This window comes from Chenopodium quinoa, unplaced genomic scaffold, assembly GCF_001683475.1.
Source record: "Chenopodium quinoa cultivar QQ74 unplaced genomic scaffold, ASM168347v1, whole genome shotgun sequence".
Lineage (NCBI taxonomy): Eukaryota > Viridiplantae > Streptophyta > Magnoliopsida > Caryophyllales > Amaranthaceae > Chenopodium > Chenopodium quinoa.
In genome coordinates this window covers 1854965-1877201 of record NW_018743697.1, presented here as the reverse complement: position 1 = coordinate 1877201, position 22237 = coordinate 1854965, and the positions used below count along the sequence as shown (strand labels likewise).

Genomic DNA, 22237 nt, shown 5'->3' with positions numbered 1-22237 from the left:
TGCCTCACGGCAGAAAAACATGGCAAGAAACATATATATGAGAAATTGCCAGCATACTCTTCGGGGTTATATCGTATAAACATACGACCCGTGGAAATCAATATGGTATCTAACCAGAAGTTAGATGACAAACATTTGATTATTTTATGGCATGATCGTTTGGGACACCCAGCAACTGGGATGATGCAAAGAATAATAGCACATTCAGTTGGACATTCAATAAGAAATGTCAAAATTCCCCGATCAGATGAATTAACATGCTCTGCATGTTCACTTGGCAAATTAATAATAAGGCCATCTATGAACAAAATTGCTACTGAATCTCCAAAATTCTTGGAAAGAATTCAGGGAGACATATGTGGGCCAATTAATCCAGCATGTGGACCATTTTGATATTTCATGGTTTTAATTGATGCCTCTACACGATGGTCACATGTTAGTCTACTTTCAAGTAGAAATGTTTCCTTAGCAAAATTACTTGCCCAAATCATCAAATTAAGAGCACAATTCCCAGATCATACAATAAAGAAAATAAGACTTGACAATGCTGGGGAATTTACATCCCAAACATTTAATGATTATTGTATGTCAATTGGAATTGATGTTGAACACCCAGTAGCTCATGTTCATACACAAAATGGTCTAGCTGAATCACTAATTAAGAGATTACAATTGATTGCAAGACCATTATTAATGAGGTCAAGATTGCCATCATCTGCTTGGGGACATGCTATAATACATGCAGCAGCGCTAATTAGATTGAGACCTACAGCTTATCATAAATTCTCACCACTACAACTTGTTTGTGGTCGAGAACCAAGTATCTCACATCTAAAAATCTTTGGTTGTGCTGTATATGTTCCCATTGCTCTACCCCAACGAACAAAAATGGGTCCACAAAGAAGGCTGGGAATTTATGTCGGGTTTGAATCCCCCTCTATAATTAAATACCTTGAACCATTGACTGGTGACTTATTTACTGCTAGATTTGCGGACTGTCACTTTAATGAAACAGTATTCCCAGCCTTAGGGGGAGAGAAAGTGGACCCACATAAGAAATAAATTGAACTCATTTGGAATGCAACACAACTGTTGATGTTAGACCCACGAACAAATATGTGTGAACAAGAAGTTAAGAAAATTGTTCATTTACAAAGTGTTGCAAATCAATTGCCTGATGCATTTGTAGACACAAAGAAGGTGACAAAATCACATATACCAGCAGAAAATGCCCCTGCACGTATTGAAATCCCAACTGGTAATAAGGCCATAGAAAATGAATCTCAGGCACGCAGAAAGCGTGGAAGACCACTTGGTTCAAAAGATTCTAAGCCAAGAAAATTGAAAAGATTGGATGGAATAGAAAATGAGACTAATGATGTTCCCCCGTCAGAAGGTCAAGAAAAACCAAATGTGGATGAAAGTAAAGAAAATGATGATAATCCAAAAGGGGACGAACAAGAAGACAACCCTACGGGGAATGAACAAGATGTTCAAAACATCGATAACAATGAAATTTCAATGAATTACGTCTCTACAAAGACTCAGTGGAATAGGAAAGATGTTATCGTTAATGAAACATTTGCAAATTCCATCGCAATCGACATCATGTCTGATGAAAATGATGTTGAACCAAGAACTGTAGAAGAATGTCGACGTAGGAGTGATTGGCCAAAGTGGAAGGAGGCAATGCTGGTTGAGTTAAAGTCACTTGAAAAACGAGAAGTTTTTGGGAAAATAACCCTTACACCAGCAGGTGTAAAACCCGTTGGATACAAATGGGTATTTGTAAGAAAACGTAACGAGAAAAATGAAATAGTTAGATACAAGGCAAGACTTGTAGCCTAAGGATTTTCTCAAATTCCAGGGATTGATTATGAAGAAACATATTCTCCAGTGGTTGATGCAACTACATTAAGATTTCTGGTAAGTTTGACACTCACAAAAGGACTGCAAATGCGATTAATGGATGTAGTGACTGCGTATTTGTATGGGTCACTCGATACGGACATTTACATGAAAGTACCCGAAGGACTAAAACTACCAGAAAACCACAAGCCTAGACAACTGCTTTCCATAAAACTAAAAAGGTCACTTTATGGATTGAAACAATCTGGAAGGATGTGGTACAACCGTCTGAGTGAATATCTTATGAGAGAAGGATTCAAAAACAACCAAGTTAGTCCCTGTGTTTTCATAAAGCGATCACAATCAGGATTCGCTATCATTGCAGTTTATGTTGATGATTTAAATATCATCGGAACCCCAAATGAACTCGAGAAAACTGCAAAATACTTGATGAAAGAATTTGAGATGAAAGACCTTGGGAAAACTAAATTTTGCCTTGGACTACAAATTGAGCACTTGAGTCATGGCATTTTTGTCCATCAATCAAACTATACAGAAAGAGTTTTGAAACGTTTCTTCATGGACAAAGCAACCCCAACCAACTTCCCAATGGTTGTTCGTTCTTTGAATATGAAAAATGATCCATTCAGACCCAGAGAAGAAAATGAAGAGATTCTGGGTCCAGAAGTACCATACTTAAGTGCAATTGGAGCCTTAATGTACTTAGCTAACAATACTAGACCCGACATAGCTTTCTCTGTGAATTTGTTAGCCAGGCACAACAATGCACCAACATATAGGCATTGGAAGGGAGTTCGACACTTACTCCGGTACCTACGAGGGACACAAGACCTTGGTTTATATTACCAACCAAAACAAGATGCTGCTCTCATTGGGTATGCAGACGCTGGATACTTATCAGATCCTCAAAATGCCAAGTCACAAAATGGATATGTATTCACTTATGGCGACACTGCAATATCATGGAAATCAACAAAGCAGACATTGACCGCGACATCATCAAATCATGCAGAGTTGATAGCCCTATATGAAGCAGGACGGGAATGTGTGTGGCTGAGGTCGATGATCAGTAATATCCAAAAAGAGTGTGGAATGAACGCAATAACAGAAGACCCAACCATCATCTTTGAAGACAATACAACATGTATCGCTCAAGTAACTGAAGGATATATTAAGGGAGATAAAACGAAACATATTGCCCCAAAACTGTTCTTCACACATGATCTGCAAAAGGACGAGGAAATAAATATCCAGCAAATTCAGTCTTGTGAAAATCTTGCCGACCTTTTCACCAAATCACTTCCTTCGAAGAAATTTGAACAGTTAGTTCACAAAATCGGAATGCGACATCTTCGTGAACTATGCTGAGATCAGGGGGAGTATTATATGTACTGCACTCTTTTTCCCTTCGATCAGGTTTTTATCCCACCGGGTTTTTCCTGACAAGGTTTTTAACGAGGCAGTATACCAAAGCATATAATACTATATCGTTGTACTCTTTTTCCCTAGCTATGATATTTACCCCATAAGGGTTTTACCTAGCAAGGTTTTTAATGAGGCAACAAATACCTTTCTGTATAATAAGTATGGGCATTCAAGGGGGAGTGTTAGAAGATAAATATGAATGCCTATAATTATTTGATTTGATTTCACAATGTTCACACAAGTCCAAAGACTTGTGAACTTGTGTGGCATTATATGTAAAACTCTTGGCTATATAAGCCATGTTACCGGAGCAATATACATAATCAATTTCTCCATCTTCTCTTACTCCTTTATAAAACTTTCTATCGGTAAAACTTTAACATGAAGCATATTTTTTCTGTTTTTGCTTTGTTTTTATTATATATATATTTAAGTACTAGATTAAATTTTTTTTATTAAAAAAAAACGACATGGGGCCCTCAAAGTGGGGCCCTGAGCGATCGCTCATTGTGCTCATGCTATGAGCCGACCCTTTAAATTCAATTCAGTTCAGTTCAATTTCTAATTTTCATCTCTCATAAACAATTTAGTCCAGCTCATGTCAATTTAGTTCAGTTCAATAAATTAGCCATAACTTTTTTTTTCCCAATAAAAAAAAGACTAAAATAACAATCTAACATGAAATTATCTAAGTTTAAATAAGTAAAATCAGGTGAATTGATGGTACATTAATAAGAGATATCATTACGTCAAAGTTTAATTTACCGTTAAATAAGTTTTTTATAAGTTTATACTACGTATAGAAATTAGATAAGTTAATATTAGTTTAGCCCATTTCATGTTAATATTTTCACTTATTCAAAGAAAAAAAAAATTCACATAGATTCGGATATGTAAGTTCACCAAATAAACTCAAAAAATATAGTTAGAATCAATAAAAGTTATCCAAGTTCAATTTACAACTAAAATGAGTTCACATAAGTGAAATTCATGAATAGTAATATAGTATGCATCCTTAGATAAAATTTAGGTTAATGAAACTTAGGTAAAGAACAAAAACGCACCATAAGTTTAATCCTACTCGTATTTTAGTAAAGTTTTTTTAATTTTTTTTTTTTAATTTAAAGATGAACAATATTACTTCCTTAATTCTTTTTTACTTGACCTGTTTCTTTTATCACGCTTGTCAATGCAAAACTTTAACAATCAATAACTTTAATTCTTCATAAGTAAATAATATAAAAGTTGTATATTACGATAGTACTTATTGAGACGAATTAAAAAAGATATCATATGAATATATCTTTCCTTACATATTATTCACAAAAGACGCAGTTGGTGAATAGTGTAAAAGTCAAAGCGGGTAAAGTAAAAAAAACGGAGAAAGTATAATCTTGTTGACTTTCTTTTCTTTTATCTATTTTTTTTTCAACAAAAAGAGAAAGGCAAAGAAGACGTTAATATTTTGGGTACAGTTGGTAGTGATTCTTTGTGCCTCATGTTGATGGGAGGCTATTCATTGGAAAAAGCCTAGCACAAGCCCATAATTTCTGATATAGTGACGTGTACCCACTCTGCTTTGTTGCAAAGTGGGGTGAGATGTCCATGAAATTCTACTCCCTCCGTCCTAAAATGAACGATCCATTTCGTCAAAACTTTATCCCAAAAAGAATGACCCATTTGCATTAAAACACTCACCAATTTGCTACAATATTTGCGCAAAATTAGCTTCTCCATATAAAAATTTGATTTTCCATGTTATTTTATTACTTTCTCTCTCTATTTTTTTACAAACCCCATGTAAATTTATCTTTCCAATATACTTTTACTTCTTTTTACTTAACTTCCTTAATACCCGCGTAATCAACCCAAATGGGTCGTTCTTTTTGGGACGGAGGGAGTAATAGTTACCGCAACGTCCATAGAGGTAAGTAATTCTTTACCTACCTCATGTTATCTATGTCAAATCGCATTTAAATCATGTATTCTTATGCACTATATTAATAGCTTATTATTTAGGATTAAACAATTATGTCTAAATTATCAAGGATTAAACGATTATGTTTAATAATTTATGTCATTGTCTAAAAAGTCAAATCCGAATTTTTAATCTCATGGTCAGATAACACAAGAATAATAAGCCCAACTTTTGCTAAAATTAACAATTACTGCATTAATTGAACCAAGAATTTAATTTATAAGAATTCCTAAAGATTGTTGGATCTAATTGAATAAACATTCTGACCTAGCTTAATCACCAGCTAGCAAGGGCAGCCAACCATTTCAATTTATCCTTATAGGTATAATTATTTTTGCTGCTTTGCATTACCATGGATAGACCATAGCACATTCTAACAGTTGTATTATAAAGCGACCTATACCAAACTAATAATACTATCACCAATAAATTTGCTGCTATTAATTAAAATTATTTACTCTTTTGAATGAGATGGTAGTAAAAGTTAAGCAATGAAGACAATGGACTTAAACTAGTTTAATAGTTAATGTTAAATCGTTTTTTTTACCAAATTACATATGTATTTATGGTTTGTCGAGGTATAATATATTTACTTTATCTATTATTCCACCCCTTTGAAAATTTTCTGATTACGCCACTGGTACCATTATTAGTCTTAATTTAAAATAGAGAGTAGATTGAAGTAAAACCTAGAAGTTTGAAATTTCAACCATTAAGTAGACGTTTATGCCTTCTAATAGATCCATATATACAGACTAGTTGTTTATGTCCTACGAGTACATTGCTACTCTATCTGTATTTCACACTTATTAGTTATTACTTAGAAGTTAAATCACATTAAGCTCCCAATCTATAAGATCTATGGCACAATAATACTCATGAATATTTATTTATCCTTTTTTTTTTCTTTTTGGAAATTTGGAAACCTACCATCTAATCGACAAGAGTTTGGAAATGGACATTTATTGAGCTACATGCATGCAAATAGTACACTATTTTGACTAGAGATGATAGGAGACTATAGCAATATACTACCCATATAGTTGGTTCTAGGCTTCTAGCTAGACTGTTTGACGATAATAAAGATATAAGCCATTTTAATATGGATAGTAATTCAAACACGCTGAATCAAATCGAAACTTTTCCAATGAATTGTATTATCAAGTTAATTTAATACTTCGTATGTACATGAAGTGATCGACTTATTCAAAGGACCGGGACACGACATGGAACTGATGAAACTAACATGGGGTGACTTTAACAAGCACGAAGTAATTAATTACCTATGTACATGACTTGATCATCGTGTTATTGTATCTAGTTATTTATTTTTTAAGCCTCTCTCTAGCTAGCCCAATAACATAGTTTTCTTCGTGTCAGTTATAGCTAGAAGCAGTCAAAATTATAAAATTTACCATCCACCTAATTTGAACTCAATCAATCGATCAATGCATATAGAAGACTATACAGGATACTGTAATTAATAATTTGTACGTACTCCTGAATGGCTTCTGCTAAATAATTTATTGTGAACTCAGACAATATTTTAATGAAGTAATTTTTGTATGATAACTACATTATACCCGTATGCAAAGATACATGGGAAGAATTAAACTCGGTTTTATCGATTTTAGAATGAAATAAAGTTATTGAGGTCAAAGTTGATGTCTCTTATTCTCTCTTTATTATCGATTTCACTTGTTTGAGTTTATAATTTGTACGTGCATTTACATGTGATTGTAACATTTTGACATATGTTATATATATCTAATATGTGTGCGTGTTAAGTTTTTTTTTTTTTTTTTTTTTTTTTTTTTTTAAAAAAAATTTTTGGTGCAATGTGTAATGTGTTAATTGAGATAATTGTACATGAAAATTTTCAACTTTTTGTAAAGATGACAATGGTGTACAGCCTGTTGTACTGTGATTTAAACCACAGTAAATGATCCGTTTCCATATAGCGTAGGACATTTTGTGTAGTACTTAAAAGGTGTATGCCTTTATTAAGCAACACAATTTATTGTATTGGCATTCAGTAATAAATAACTAATAATGTAATAAATATAAATGTACAATGACAAATTTCCATGTAATTATATAAAGTACCATATAATAAAAGAATTACGGAATACACTATATGTTCCATTCATTCTCTAGCTAAAAAGTTACTAGTACAAAGTATACATCATGAAAGATTATATATATATATATAAAAAAAAAACTATAAAGGCTTCAGAATTTATGAAGCATTATTATATTCAATAAATAAGAGAAAAATACATCAACTAACCAAAAAAAAATAACGATAATTTAACACCTATTACCTTTCATAAAAGAAAAGAGGGCTATTAAATTGCCAAATGAGTAGCTGAGTGCCCTTATATAATTAGTGTCACCCGCCCCCATTTCTAATTTTTTGAAGTATATACCTTAATTAGGCAATAATTCTTGATAGGTATTGAATAATGAATAAAAATGTAAAAATTACCCCAAAAAAATTAAGAATAAATAATAATTTCATTTCCTTGAACATAAAAAAAATATATAGGGCCTAGGTGGTATAAATAAATAAATATATATATCTATATATTATAGTTCAATTCATTTTTTCTTGGTAATAATTCATTTTTGCTTCATGATCCTCAGGAAAAGTACTAGCGTCTTCATTTTGGATCCAACCAAACATCTCCAAGTAAGGATTAGCCAAATTCTTAGGAGGATAGTCTTCAATAAACTCCTTCCAAACATTGTCACACCCATCTAAGTCTCTTACCACTTCCCACAAACAACTATTACACTTAAACCCTGCCCCAAAGCTAACCATCAACACCCTATCCCCTTTTTTGAGCCTCTTTTTGGACTCCATGTACCCTAAAACATACCATAAGCTACCCGCCGACGTGTTCCCAAACCGGTGGAGGGTCATCCTCGCTGGCTCGAGGTCATACTCACTTAACTTAAGGTTCTCCCCTAAACCGTCTATAACAGCTTTACCACCCGTGTGAATACAAAAATGTTCTACCCCAGTCTTAAAATTAATACTCGGTTTATTACCTGCTTGCTTGTTAGGTCCGGAGAAAAATCTCCGGGCCATAACAGCAAGCACAAATCGAACCACTTCTTTAGTTGGCAAGATCTTCGGGGCCAACTCCTTTAGGTTATCAACCAAACATCGGGCCGCGGATATAGGAAGGTTTTTGCTAAGATGAAACCCTAGCCTCCCCACGGAATCCTCCATTTGCATGCAACATCCGTACGAATCATCTCTACCACCATGATGCGTCCGTACAAGACACTTGAGCTTTAACATAGCCTTCTTCCTTAAACCCCATTTATTGGTCAAGAGAATCGCGCTCCCACCCGACCTAAACAAACAATTTGACAATATCATGGATCGGTCATTACCCGTGTACCAATTCGAGCTTAATGATTCCGATGTAACAACCAAAGCGTAACGCTCTTTTTCGTGTTTAAACACGCTTTGTACAATACTTATTGAAATTAAGCTAGCACTACACCCCATCCCACTAAGGTTGTACACCTTAACATCATCCCTCATTTTGTAATGGTTCACTACTCTTGAGGCCAAGCATGGTTCGGACGCAAACATCGACACATTTATCACTAAAATGTCGATTTCTTGAGGAGAAATTTTGGATTTTGAGAGGAGTTTTTCGATACTATCTTTAAAAAACTCGTCCATTTCTTCTAAGCTATCTTTACTTGATGGACTTTCTTCTTTGCCCTTAAGGATGTTTCTTGGGGCGTACGTTTCCTCCCCAATGCCGGAGCTAACCACCGCCTTTAGAAGAAACTTGTACTCATTGATGCCCAAATTTTTGTTCCGGGCAAGGATTTCACCGGAGAATTTTGAACTAACTTTCCGATCATCGGTCGGTTTATAGCATTCATAGCTTAAAATGTAACAATCTTGGTGTCTTTTAATAAGAGCCCATTTTAGAAAATTGAAGAGGAGAAAAAGAGAAGGGAAAAGAAGTAGTAAGATGAAGAATCCCATTTTTTGTTTTTACAAAAAAATTATTTTTGGTTTGAGAGGAAGCTAAAGAATAATTTTTTTATTTATTTTTTGTGGGATGTAAAAGCTAAGAAGAAATGGAGGCATTTAAATTAAAGATATGTAAACTTAGAAATCTAATAAATATAATTGGCCAAACCAACTTCTACCAACTAATTATGTGCATGAATTAGGTCACAAAAGAAGGTTCGGACATGTGACTGAAGAAGAAGCTAGTTATAACTTATAAGACTCTTCAAAAGGTAGGGACCTTCTTTATTTCTTCTTCTTCTTTATTAATTAATTAATTAATTATTTTTTTTTTTATTTTTTATTGAGGTATCAAACAAAAGTACCATCTTTAAACCCTCATTTTCTTGTTCATGGCCATTGTCTTTGCCTCATTGCTTTTAAAGATTTGCAAAATCGGATACGCTTTTTAATAACCACAAATATTATTAGCGGGATTATTTAATTTTTGAAATAGAAATGTATCTACTTGTATTGAAATTCATCATATCGACAATTACAATATATTTATTATGTAAAGTAATAAAATTGTCCTTTTATATATATATATATATATAATTGACAATTATAAGTTATAACATGTGTTTTTATCCATCCATCATTCATCTGTCACCGATTTAATTTCGGTTTTTTTTTATCCATATAATTGGTTCTGGTGGATGGTGATCCATCAAATTTGGATGATATTGTACCCCTAATATTTCATACTATTTTTATCAGGGATTATATCTTTAAATTACAATTATAAAATAAATATTTTTTAAAAGAAATTTGGACGTTGTATGATAGAGAAGGAGATGAAATGACTTGTACTATGTTAACTCCTATTAGTGGATATGCTTTGTAATAGAAATTTGTTATCAATTCTATCCAATTATTTGAAGTTTCTTGTAAATTAATGTTTTAATTATTTGCGACAGTTGGGAGTACATTCCATTCTTTCATGAGGAAAAGGATCAATTTAATGATAAACTATTTTTAAAATTTGGTCTACCTATAATATTCCAAAAATAGCTTTTGCGTAAAGAAGTAATATAAAAAGGAAAGGAAAAAGAAATACAAAAGTGACCAAGAGTTTTGGAGTATATTATATTATACGGACTATGGAGTAATATAATATTGAAGATAATGTAGTGCAATTTAGTAATGAAAAATAAATTATGAATTTGACTTTATTTGTATCCTCGGCAGAGAAATAATGTGACAAATGAACGAATAATATGCAAGAATTTATTTTGAGCATTTTATATACACGTACACAAAAAAAAAAAAAAAAAAAAAAAAGAATTTATTTTGAACAACTCGATCCATTTGGACAGTGATCGATAACCTCTTTTTCAATCAACAAAAATTCATTATTGGTAATTCAATATACTCCGTGTATTTCAAATATAATAAATTAGATGAATACATACAACATGCTTCTTACATTCAATTTGTAAATGATGGAGAAATATTTACAAAACTTTGCCTAAACATCCAACTCAAAGCTGACAAACTAGGGTCCAAATCAATCACAAATCTAAAGTGGAATATTAATACTACAATGGCTATTGTTTCATATGTTGTCAATAATGAAGAAATTAATCGTAATGAATGTGAGAGTAAACTGATAGGCTGATAGGCATGATAGCAATTCTTAAAATTAAGTTATACTCCGTAGTGTAATATACAGTATAAATAAAGTACACGAAAAAGAAAAGTCGGAAACACAAGGAGGGAGTACCGGCCTTTTTACACGTATATAATATAATGAAACCATAATAAAGTCATAGTTTGCCATAGTTCGTGATGAAGCAAACATCTATTTCAATTTAAATTTACGAAGTTAGTGATCGAGCTGGTGATAGGAAAGTTCTAGTAGTAGAGTGTTACATAAAGTTAAAAGTTTACAGAAAAGTGGTTAATAAATTCAAAGAAAAGGCAATAATTATTAACAGAGCTATTTCATTGGTATGGTAGGTTTTCCCTGATTCGTGTTTTACTAGTACACTTAAAATTGTTCATTTAATGTTATCTATGGTAGTAGAAGGAGGTGTGCAATTAATGATTTAATTATTAGTACAGCAAAGTATTTTTTTTTTTTAATTTTTTTTTTCTTTTACCTTTGACAGTATTCAAATTTTGGTCAGGTGAATTTTAATTAGAACAGTGAATTCTTCATTGCATGGAGCTAGTAAGGAACTCTGAACACTTTATTTTTGCAGGTGAACTTTAATTGAAGCTGGTTTCTAATTTAATACGGAATTGGAGTACTTCCTCTATATCTTAATACAACATTTTTATATTTACTGTTATATCATTAATGAAGTACTCCGTATATTGTAATTTTTACTACTCGTAGCTACTTTGCCATATTAATTTCCTTAATTCTCAATAAGAGAAAACTAATAAAAATAAGAAGTTGATATTTTAGAATTTATTAATTTGAGACAAATAACAAGATTTCACACAATTATGTTTTGCGTTGAACTTTATAAAAACAAAGTGAGGAATGTAAAATTGGCAAAATATTGAGGTAAGGAAGAATCATCTTTTATATATTATTAACTGGCAGATACTTCATACAACATACAAGTTATATACTCCATAATTCAAAGCTAATAGCATGTACCTAAATGTTTACGTGCACATCATCAAATATGTATGATTACATGCACAAACCATCTATCTTCCATGCATAAATTGCCAAGTGCCTACTTCAATTTATAAAGATGGTATGCATGATTAATTACTAACAATATAATTAATTAGCATTCAATAATTTTGGTTAGAAATATGCTTGGCCTATTAATTACTTGTACAAAACATGTGCAATTGGTCTCAAACTCCGATTTCAATATATATATACATATATCACTAAAAAAAAATCGTATTTTCAAAACAATAGTTATTACACTACTTCGTATAATTTAAAATCTCACCTAAACAAAGACTTGATAAACTCCATTAAATAAGTACTAATGGTGATGCTGACGAACCAAAAGCAGAAGACGTCGACTACGTCGTTGAAGAACTGGATTTTCTTTTCTGTCATGCAATGTCGTTTCAACTTTTTCAATAGAAGGTGAAACGACGTCGTCCTCTTCATGACCATCCAGTAAGTCAGATAAGTAATTTTTCAAATCTTCAGGGGTAAATTTGACTACATAATCGATTTTTCCTTTCTCTCTAGTCTTTGCTAAAACCACTTTATATTTATCATACATCTTTCGATATCTCGCATCAACTTTCCTAATAATTGAATTTTTCATCTTGTCTCTTAGTTTTGAATCTTGTACAACCCAATCCACCTCCTTACGATACTCCTCTTCAAAGTCTACGTTAAATCTCTTAAAACATTCTTTGACTTTATCAAGAGAAATCTCCACCGTTAGATCTTTTGGTAATGAAGATATTACTCTACCCCACCCCATCCTTTCATAGTTTGCAGCATATTGCACCACTTTAGAGGAATGTTTGTTTACCCATTTTTCTCCTAACACATTATATAGTTTGGTGGACTTTACTTTTGTTACAACATATTGAAGATTATTTGCTAAGAAGAGGTACGAAAGAGATGCATCTTTGCAAAGCTCCGACTTACTATCTAGCTTACCAAGTAATATCAATATTAACCATGCAAAATGTAACGCCACAGGAGACCACATTGTTTCACCTTCAAAATAACTCTCTGGTAACGGCGACTGTAGGCTTACTGGATAATCTGCGAGAATTTTGTCCAATGCAGAGGCGTGATAAGAAAGGTTGACCATGTAGTTCATTTCATATTTGGTCAAAGGGTGGATCCCTCCTCCAGAGACTACGCCCTTTGAGGAGTCTTTATACACATGTGCCTCGAAATCTGCTTCCATTGTTTTCACGCCTTCAGTCACTCGTCCTATAGAGGACCTCAGTTGTGATCGAATAACTGAGGTGAACTCTGACGAGAAGATCTTTTCAATTTCCGAGGTATCTTGGGACATCCCCTCGTAAAGGGTTAGGAACTTGAAGATTTTATCCGGGGATTTCTTTGCGTGTTTTGCAAGTTTCCCAGGGATTCGAAATAAAATTAGGGCAGACTCTTTACAAACATCCGAAAAACATGATTCCGTAACGGATGGCAAGGTACACGCAGAAAAAAGATGTTCACAAAGATTCTTCTCATGGGAAAATATTTTCACACAAATCTTTATAGAATTCAACCATTTAGTCATTTTAGCATCAATAGTCTCCCAATCTAATTTTTGAACCTGTGATTTCTTCAACTTACGTGCACCTAGCTTAAGTAGGGCATCCTCAACAAAAGACCGCCTCGTAAGCTTATATATCTTAAGACATTTCTTCCCAAACCCGGCACTCATCATGCAATCCGCGATCAACTTAAGGTCGGCCATAGTAGATGCCTCCTCCGTGGTCGAGTCTTCGTGATAATTATTATTTGACACGGTGAAAACGGCTAAGTCATTATTGTTGTTATTGTTATTGTTACACCCTGATGAGGGGTCACTCAACGAGAATATAGAGTGACCCCCCTGAACAACGGAATAATAATCAATGTGGTGCTTATTATTAGCCTTAAGGAGAGAAAAAAACTCGGTGCTCAAGCGTTTTTTTGCGACACGAAGCAAGTTTTGACACGAGACTTATCTTCTTGTGCGAAGGATAATGGTAGGAGAAGTTTGAGGTGCTAGAGAAGTATTGGAGGGCTGCGTGAAGGTCTTTCACGGCTCGCATGAATTCGAGTACTTCTTCACGGCTATGATGGTTAAAGAGTGATGTGTTGGGGCTTATATCGGAGGTTTCGTAATCCCATGACATTATCACTCTCATTGATGCTTCCATGGTGTCCTCCATGATTGTTGATGATTATATTATTATTGCATGCATTGTATAGTTGTTGTTGATGGTTTGTTTGTGGGAGAAGTTCTTTTATTAAGGCAATTAATAAGTTTATGATATGAATAATAATGAGAAACTATGAATTTAATTTGAGTGTTATGAGGTTTCACGATGTTAAATGAAGTTTGTTCTTTGGAAGATGGATTAAGGGAGAAAGGACGTAGAATTAGGAATAAATGATGGAGATGAGAATTTTAAGGATGAAAATGAAGAGTTAATATGAATTTGACTATTTTGTAATGAAACTTTAAATTACAAAAAAAATAATGGCCGATAATAATATACTTTTACATCAACATATCAAGCCATTCATATATTATTGTATTTATATAAAATAATTAATCATATAATAAAAATCACACACACATATATATATAAGCAAGGTGTATTATTACTTATCCAAGTTTAGATATAAGTGCAAGCATGAGAGTTATTTTTTGAGCTATCAATATATTGTATAAAAAAACATATAAATAATTTAAGAATATAATTTTAACTAGAACTTGAAAGTTAATTTTTGGCTATCTATCTTAGTCTTAGACTCTTAGCTCTATTAACTGAGTTAAGGGTTTTTACCGAGTGTATGTGTTTTGTGAAATAGATATGATATTAGTATAATTCAGAGAGATTTTTTTTATATATAATTCATTTTCTATGTAGGCAACGTAGGTGTGTGGTAGACAAAAAATTTCAATTTAAATTCGGCCATAGATGATAATGCATGCTCTAATTAATTGACTATAAACTATAGAACGAACCATGCATCATATATACAGTATCAAATGTACAAAATATGAATTATGTGCTTTAATTAGCTTTTCTAATACGGAGTACTAGTAGTTTGTAACTTCTTTATGCTCATGACCAAAAAAAAGGGTTAAGTTCATTTTAATTAATTAAGTTTAACAGAACTAAATTGAACAGTAAGGGGATGTAGCTCAGATGGTAGAGCGCTCGCTTAGCATGCGAGAGGTACGGGGATCGATACCCCGCATCTCCATTTTTTCCATTGAATGTTCTTAATTTAATATTATTTCAATAAAATCTTATATTAAAATTGAATTAAGTTATCAATAAGACCGCATAGCGCAGTGGATTAGCGCGTTTGACTTCGGATCAAAAGGTCGTGGGTTCGACTCCCACTGTGGTCGCATTTTTTTTTTATTGTATTCTTACCATAATGTAATTAAATAAATCATTTCGGGCTAAGTAATGAAAAGTTGAACATTTTTTTTTTAACTAGCCTTCTTCAAATCCATTCTAGGAAAATGAACTGTCATACCAAGTTTTTGATATTCAATCTATTATTTCTACGCGGTTTAAGATATAATTTTTGAAAAAAAAAAAAAACATATCTCCATCTTTTAAGTGGGTTTAAGAGTCTATTTTCACGTTATCTCTCCAGCATACTTTGCTACATTACATACAATATGGAATACAATTCGTTTCTAATGAATTCCAGTTGTGTTTCATATGGAGCAAGTACAATATATTTCTAATGAACTCCTAAGTCCTAACTAACAACTAATGTATAGGTTTGAAAGAAGCGCACCCTTAAATTACACGACTTAAGCCGACCTCTCTACTCTTCTAGTGCTTTGACCAGTGGCGGGCCTGGGCTTGTGCCTGGTGGGTCAAGTGACTCACCAGGGCCCAAAAAAAATTTTAAGTTTTTTTTTTAAAAAAAAAAAATAAATAAATAAAAAATTCTAACGTCTGAGTTAGCCCTAGCCCACTTCGCCAGTTCGCCTCTTCCTCTTCGCAAGTTCGCATCTTCCTCTTCGCCTCTTCCTCAGACCTCAGTTCCTCTTCGCTAGTTCGCTTCATCTTCCTCTTCGCATAATTTCAGGTTAGTCATCTACTCATCTACTCATCTTTCGGCTTTTTATTTATTTATTTATTTATTTATTTATTTAATTGTTGATATTACTTGTTAGTTATGAATTATGATTTAGTAATACTAAATTTGAACCCTAAATCCCTAATTGTTCAATAATCAACTCAATTTCAGAGAATTTTGCATTATATGAATTGTGAATTTGTGAAATGTTTGAACCCTAAATCCCTAATTGTGAATTTGTGAAATGTAAAATGTTAGTTATAAACTCAATCCCTAATTGACTAATTGTTCATAATCTACTGCTCTTCGCTAGTTTGCTCACGCCTCCAGTGCTGGCTGTGCTGCTGGCCTGTTGGCTGCTGCTCGCCTAGTCGCCTGCTCCAGCCTCCAGTGCTCTGTGCAGCTGTGCTCTGTCCTCTGCTGCTCGCCTAGTCGCCTGCTCTAGTGCCTAGTCGCTGACTTGCTGTTTTGCTGAGTGTTGGGCATGGCCCTGCTGCAGTGCTGCTCCGCTGCTCGCCTCAATCATTCAGCGCCTGCCGCCTCCGCCTAGCAAGGTAGGTAATCATCAATTGATTCTTTTTTTTTTTGTGAATTTTTGATCAAATTTGCATTACTTGTCTCTTAAAATTAGTATATACGGTGAATGTCCATTGAATTTGCATTATTTGTGTAAATTGTGTTTTGACTGTTAAATTGAACTTATTAGTTTATCTGTTCATGTCATTATGTGAAATTGTGAATACGTGATGCCGGACATTGTATAAGACAGCAATTAAACTATTAGTGTAAGGAGGATTATAAATTTATAATTAGATTACAGTTTGGACTGGTTAGTGCTTAGTGGTGCTAGTCGCATATTCGGCTAGAAGTTCCGTATAGACTAGTGGAGATATTAGTTTGTTGATTTTAGTCTTGTCAATTTTAAGCTTTTTAATTATTAGTTAGTATTGTAATCTTGTCAATTTTCTATTTGGATGATCTTTGTAAATAATTTTTCTGGGGAATATTGCTTGATTTAGTTGAATATTGCTTGATTTAGTTGAATATGAATCGTCCAACCAATTATGAATAGGGGTAATTCGCTGTTGGGGTTATTTGCATATGATTCATACTTGTGATTTCATTTGTTTTGTTAACTTTGTGTTTGATTAGGTTGTTGAATTTATATGCAGGGAAGACTCAGCTTATCAATCATTTTCTAATCAACAAGAGTTGGTATATTGTTAATTTGCCTGGATATGGGTGAGTCTCTGTAATTTTGGTTTTAATTTGGGCAATTTCTGTAATTCTTGAGTCTATTTCATGCTGGGAATATTGTATACTTGTATTGTGAATCAATTGTTATTCGTGTTTATTCCTGATCATATGCTTGAATCATATTGAAGTGCCAAAAAAGGATTGCTTTTACGCCTTGAGGCATTGCTTCAAAATTATTGATCATCCTGTAAAACATGTTGCGGACTGATATGTATTTAGGCTACATCCGTTGTAGTTAATTTGGTCTCCAATCGTGTTGTTTATTTTCAAGTTTAGGAAGTAAATGTCTCCTTACATGTCATTGTGAAATATTTTTTTACATATTTGATTATCGATTGTGACTCACCAGTCGGAAATTCCTGGGTCCGCCACTGGCTTTGACTAGTATGACTATCGAAGTGCCAATCATTTTAAGATTTTTAACCAAAGAATATGCCATATATTAAAAATGAATACCGTTAGACCTTAATCACAAATATATTAGAATAGGCCATTAGGCTGAAGTACCAGATCCTTAAACTACAAGTCATTATTGAAATAAAATGACATTCTTAAGAATATTGCTCCAAAGAGCTTCATCTCCTCTCTCAATCTCAACTCTTAATCTCTCTCTTAAACTCCAATCTTACCTCCCTAATCACTCTCTGGGCGGGGCCACTCTGAATCGTGGGGCCCACACCCACTTCTCCACCACAGTCGAAAATGCCACGGCCACTAAAGTTGGAGGAGATATTGAGATCTCACCGGGAAATTCGCCGGAGACGGATCTCCCGGCGAGAGTTGATGCCAGGACACGTGGCGCTGATATTGGATGGGAATAGAAGATGGGCTGAAGTTAGAGGACTTGGATCTGATGCAGGGCATGATGCTGGGCTTAAGACTTTGCTTCAAGTAATGGGCCTTTGTGCTAAATGGGGTATCAATGTTGCCACTTTTTTCTTGTTTTCGTCCGAAAACTGGCGTCGCCCCAAAGTTAGTGCTCTTCTCTTTTCTCGTTCATTTTGTTGATGATGGTCATTCTCATTCAATAGTTTCATTGCTACATTATAATAATCAGATACAATTTTAAAAAGATGTGTGTTAATTTGTCATTAAATTTTGAACTTAATATGAAGTGTAAAGTACTCCGTACCATATAAGATTTAACATTAAAGTTAGTAAAGTAACTATTATCATAGGAATACTTGAGCAATCATTCATCGTTACAAAGTTACAAGAAGAATTTGTACGAGTATAAATGAGGTGTACAAAAGTACTGAATTGAATCAATATCTTGTTTTAGAAATCAATGTTTCTAGTTTAGACCTTTATTTTAGATCTCAAAAGGGTACAAGGTTGAATGAGGGATTCAATATTTCCTCGCATTTTCATCTGAAAGGATTTGCTAGTCTAATAAGGTACTACTTTACTTTCTTTGTACTATGTAGATTAGTGTTGAAAACGTACCTAGTAACTCTTTCAACAATTTTCTAATAATAGTCGACATTGTACATCTTTTAAGTTACTCCTGTCGTAACTTTTGTCCTTAAAACTTGATGAAGAGAAATCAAATGAATCTTTATGTTAGCTGACAAAAATCCTAGAAATAATTAGAAAGAAACTCTGTTGTGGCTTTAAATGATCTGATATGTTGCATAAAATTAAACATAATGTTGCAGTGTTTAAAACTCCCAACACAAGCATTTTAAGTCTAATTATGTACTGAGCATCAAAAACCATGTGTAAATCCAGACAGTTCATTTTATTAGGTTAGTACCTTTTGTAATATGAATACATAGCCCTATAATATAGTATTTCTTTCAGTTGATTAATAAATCCAGACAGTTCATTTTATTGCATATTAGCTTATCACATGAGATTTTGATGTTTAAAGATCAACAGGCAAGGAATAAGAATCTCCACAATCGGAGACACGTCTTTGCTCCCTGACTCCTTACAGGAGGTTATAGAACACACAAAATAAGCGACAAAAGACAACACCAAAATACATGTAATCTTTGCTGTTAGTTACAGTGGGAAGAACGACATCGTGCAAGCATGCCAAAACATCAGTAAAAAAGTTAGAGATGGCCTGATCGAGCCCAACGATGTGTGTGAAACACTTATCGAGCAGGAGCTAGAGACTAAGATAACGAGGACTCCTTGCCCTGATTTACTCATTCGAACAAGTGGTGAGCTTCGGATCAGTAACTTCTTGCTCTGGCAATTGGCCTACTCTGAACTCTACTTTACTAAAACATTGTGGCCTGAATTCGGAGAATCAGAGTTTGTAGCAGCATTAGAGTCTTATCAGACGAGAGGGAGACGGTTTGGAGGGCGATTATGAAACATTGATGTATGTTGTAGTGTTGTACCTTTAACCTTCACTTTAGTTAGCCAACATGTTTGATGAGGATATGTTATTTTTTATGTATCTGTTAAGTTTTGAACTTTTTGTCATGTCATTCAGAATGTAAGTTTAGTGTGCATGAAGCTTTGAACTGTTGTCTGATTGAGAGCTGAAACCATTTTAAATTATAGCAGAGAATATGTGAGTTTATTAGATCTAGTGATATAGCTTTTTTTTTTTTTTTTTAAAAAAAAAACTTATACATCAAGGAAAGTGGATTGTCATATAGAGTTTATGTTATAAACCGAACTGCTGTAAACAATAAAACAGAACAAAGTTACCGGGAAATAGACTGAGTCGCGGACTATGTCGCTCTGTTTAGAACATTCACGGTACTGCCCTTTAATTTGTGCAAGCAGCTCGTACAACAACCGGATGTTCCCCAGGATAAAACAGCCTTCCTCTATTGTAATTATACCGGTGGAACTGCACAAAACCACCGGGCAACTAAGCACCAAAAAAGAAAAGAAACTGCTCGAGGGTTTTTGTTTTTGTGAGGAAAAATAGAGAGGAGAAGAAGATTGCTTTCTGTATGTTGTTGTATCTCAAAAACAGGAAATCAACACGCCTTTTATAGGAAAAATTGCAACGTAACTGCTGCTGTTTAATTAGGCACTAATCACGCAATTAAAACGGTCATAAGTTGAACGTTCAAAACGGTTACATAAGATTAATGCGTGGCAAAACGTTTAGCAAAAAATCAGTGAAAACGTTTGCATGATTAACGCTCCATTAATCAGTTTTGAAAAAAAACGGTCAAATGTAATCAGTCAAAAAACGTTTAGCAAAAATCAAGGAACTAATCACGCAATTAGCCTTGTCCAAAAAATAAGTTTATTTAATAAACCCGACCCGACCCAACCCAACCCGGCCCGGCCCGGCTCGGCTCGGTTCGGTTCGGCGCGCGTGTGTGTGATAGATGGTTTACCATATAGGTCCTCCCTCTCCACAAAATGTGGGTAGCCCAAGGGCCACACCCCTTTAGCCCACTCTCTATATTATAAAGAGAGTAAAACTCTCATTTCCCACCAATGTGGGACTTTGAGTTTTTTCACAAAATTCACACACTACACACTTAACACTTGTTGTTCCAACAATCCCCCACTTGAATTTTTTTGAAAACATTTTCGAGCAGAATCCATACATATATAGGTTGCGCATAAACAGAAGTGTTTTTCAACTTGAACTTCGACGTAGTGAGTACGATTCAGATTCAACAAGGGTGACTCGAAGTTTTGAACCCTATCTCTGACAACGTACCACACACAACCTACTCTTGGTGTTGTTCTAGACCCGTGCTATTTCGGCCATGCACGTCTATCCCAGTGTAGTGAATGCTCTAGAAATGCTGCCACACATTTCATAGGAAGCGGCCTAACTTCCACATTCACATAGGTGAATCTATCAAGAGTACTCCTGTAGCTTGGTACTCCACTCCAAATTGGAGTATAGATTTCATTAAGAGTTCCTATTAACTCATCCTTGATCGCTTCAGGAAATTATGTCTTTTGAACATATTCAACTCATAACACACCATAACTTGTTATTACCCTTTGAACCTATTTCTTGGGATCTCCAGTTCATAGGTTGGGTTACCATTATGTGTGGTTCATTTCAATGGCAATAGTCCCATTTTCTTAGAGGAAAAATGGACTTTCTCCCTAGCTAATCCTTTCGTCAAAGGATCAGCCAAGTTATTCTCAGTGCGTACGTGATCCACTCTAACAGCTCCGATAGAGAGATATTCTCTCACAGTGCTGTGCTTACGACGTATTTGTCGTCTCTTACCGTTGTAATAACGGTTCTGAACTTTTGCAATAGCCGCGGTACTATCGCAATGGATCAAGACAGCCGGTAATGGTTTTTCCCATAGGGGAATTTCACCTAGCAGGCCTCTTAACCAACCTGCTTCTTCACTAGCCGTAGCTAGTGCTATCATTTCTGACTCCATGGTGGACTGAGCCAAAATAGTCTGTTTCTTAGACTTCCAAGATACAGCTCCACCGGCTATAGAAAAAATATATCCACTAGTAGCCTTAGAGTCATCTGATAAGGTGTTCCAATCAGCATCACTATAGCCTTCTAGTACAGCTGGAAACCTTTCATAATGCAATCCTAGGTTCATGGTCCTCTTAAGGTATCTCATGACCCTTTCAATAGCATGCCAATGCTCATTACCAGGACAACTAGTAAACCTGCCTAACAATCCCACGACATAGGCAATGTCGGGTCTAGTACAATCAGTGGCATACCGAAGGCTGCCAATGATGCTCGCATAATCAGATTGCCTTACGGCATCACCAGTGTTCTTAAATAATTTAACACTGGGATCATAAGGTGTACTAGCAGGTTTACAGTCAAAGTAACTATATTTCTTTAGGATCTTCTCAATGTAATGAGATTGATCCAAAGAAACTCCATTTTCTGTCCTAGTAATCTTAATTCCAAGGATTACATTAGCCTCTCCTAGGTCTTTCATATCAAACTCAGCATTCAACAATAGCTTTACATCATTCACAGCATGAATGTTTGAGCCAAAAATTAACAAGTCAT

The 22237-nt window shown here is 34.2% G+C and overlaps 2 protein-coding genes, 1 long non-coding RNA gene, 2 other non-coding genes and 1 pseudogene across 5 annotated transcripts; 4 read left to right on the top strand and 2 right to left on the bottom strand.

Annotated features, from left to right (window-relative positions):
• Positions 1-7828: 7828 nt before the first annotated feature.
• Positions 7829-9770, bottom strand: LOC110684137 (3-ketoacyl-CoA synthase 12-like). The gene has a single exon (XM_021860545.1). It carries the CDS (start codon positions 9288-9290, stop codon positions 7869-7871), a length of 1422 nt encoding a protein of 473 aa, XP_021716237.1. The 5' UTR covers positions 9291-9770; the 3' UTR covers positions 7829-7868.
• A 2505-nt stretch (positions 9771-12275) lies between these two features.
• Positions 12276-13693, bottom strand: LOC110684462 (exocyst complex component EXO70H1-like). Its single transcript, XM_021860919.1, has one exon. The coding sequence runs from the start codon at positions 13691-13693 to the stop codon at positions 12278-12280; it is 1416 nt and encodes a 471-aa protein (XP_021716611.1). The 3' UTR covers positions 12276-12277.
• A 1432-nt stretch (positions 13694-15125) lies between these two features.
• TRNAA-AGC lies at positions 15126-15198 on the top strand. The gene has a single exon. It is a non-coding gene; the product is annotated as a tRNA-Ala (tRNA).
• A 77-nt stretch (positions 15199-15275) lies between these two features.
• On the top strand, positions 15276-15349 carry TRNAR-UCG. The gene has a single exon. It is a non-coding gene; the product is annotated as a tRNA-Arg (tRNA).
• A 43-nt stretch (positions 15350-15392) lies between these two features.
• LOC110684136 lies at positions 15393-17594 on the top strand. Its single transcript, XR_002503739.1, has 3 exons — positions 15393-16047; positions 16352-16592; positions 17211-17594. It is a non-coding gene; the product is annotated as an uncharacterized LOC110684136 (long non-coding RNA).
• A 226-nt stretch (positions 17595-17820) lies between these two features.
• Positions 17821-19924, top strand: LOC110684461 (annotated as a pseudogene).
• The last annotated feature ends 2313 nt before the right edge of the window (positions 19925-22237 follow it).

Excerpts from the sequence above, each read along its gene's own strand:
- LOC110684137 (XM_021860545.1), bottom strand. The coding sequence starts at position 9,290 with ATGGGATTCTTCATCTTACTACTTCTTTTCCCTTCTCTTTTTCTCCTC.
- LOC110684462 (XM_021860919.1), bottom strand. The coding sequence starts at position 13,693 with ATGGCCGACCTTAAGTTGATCGCGGATTGCATGATGAGTGCCGGGTTT.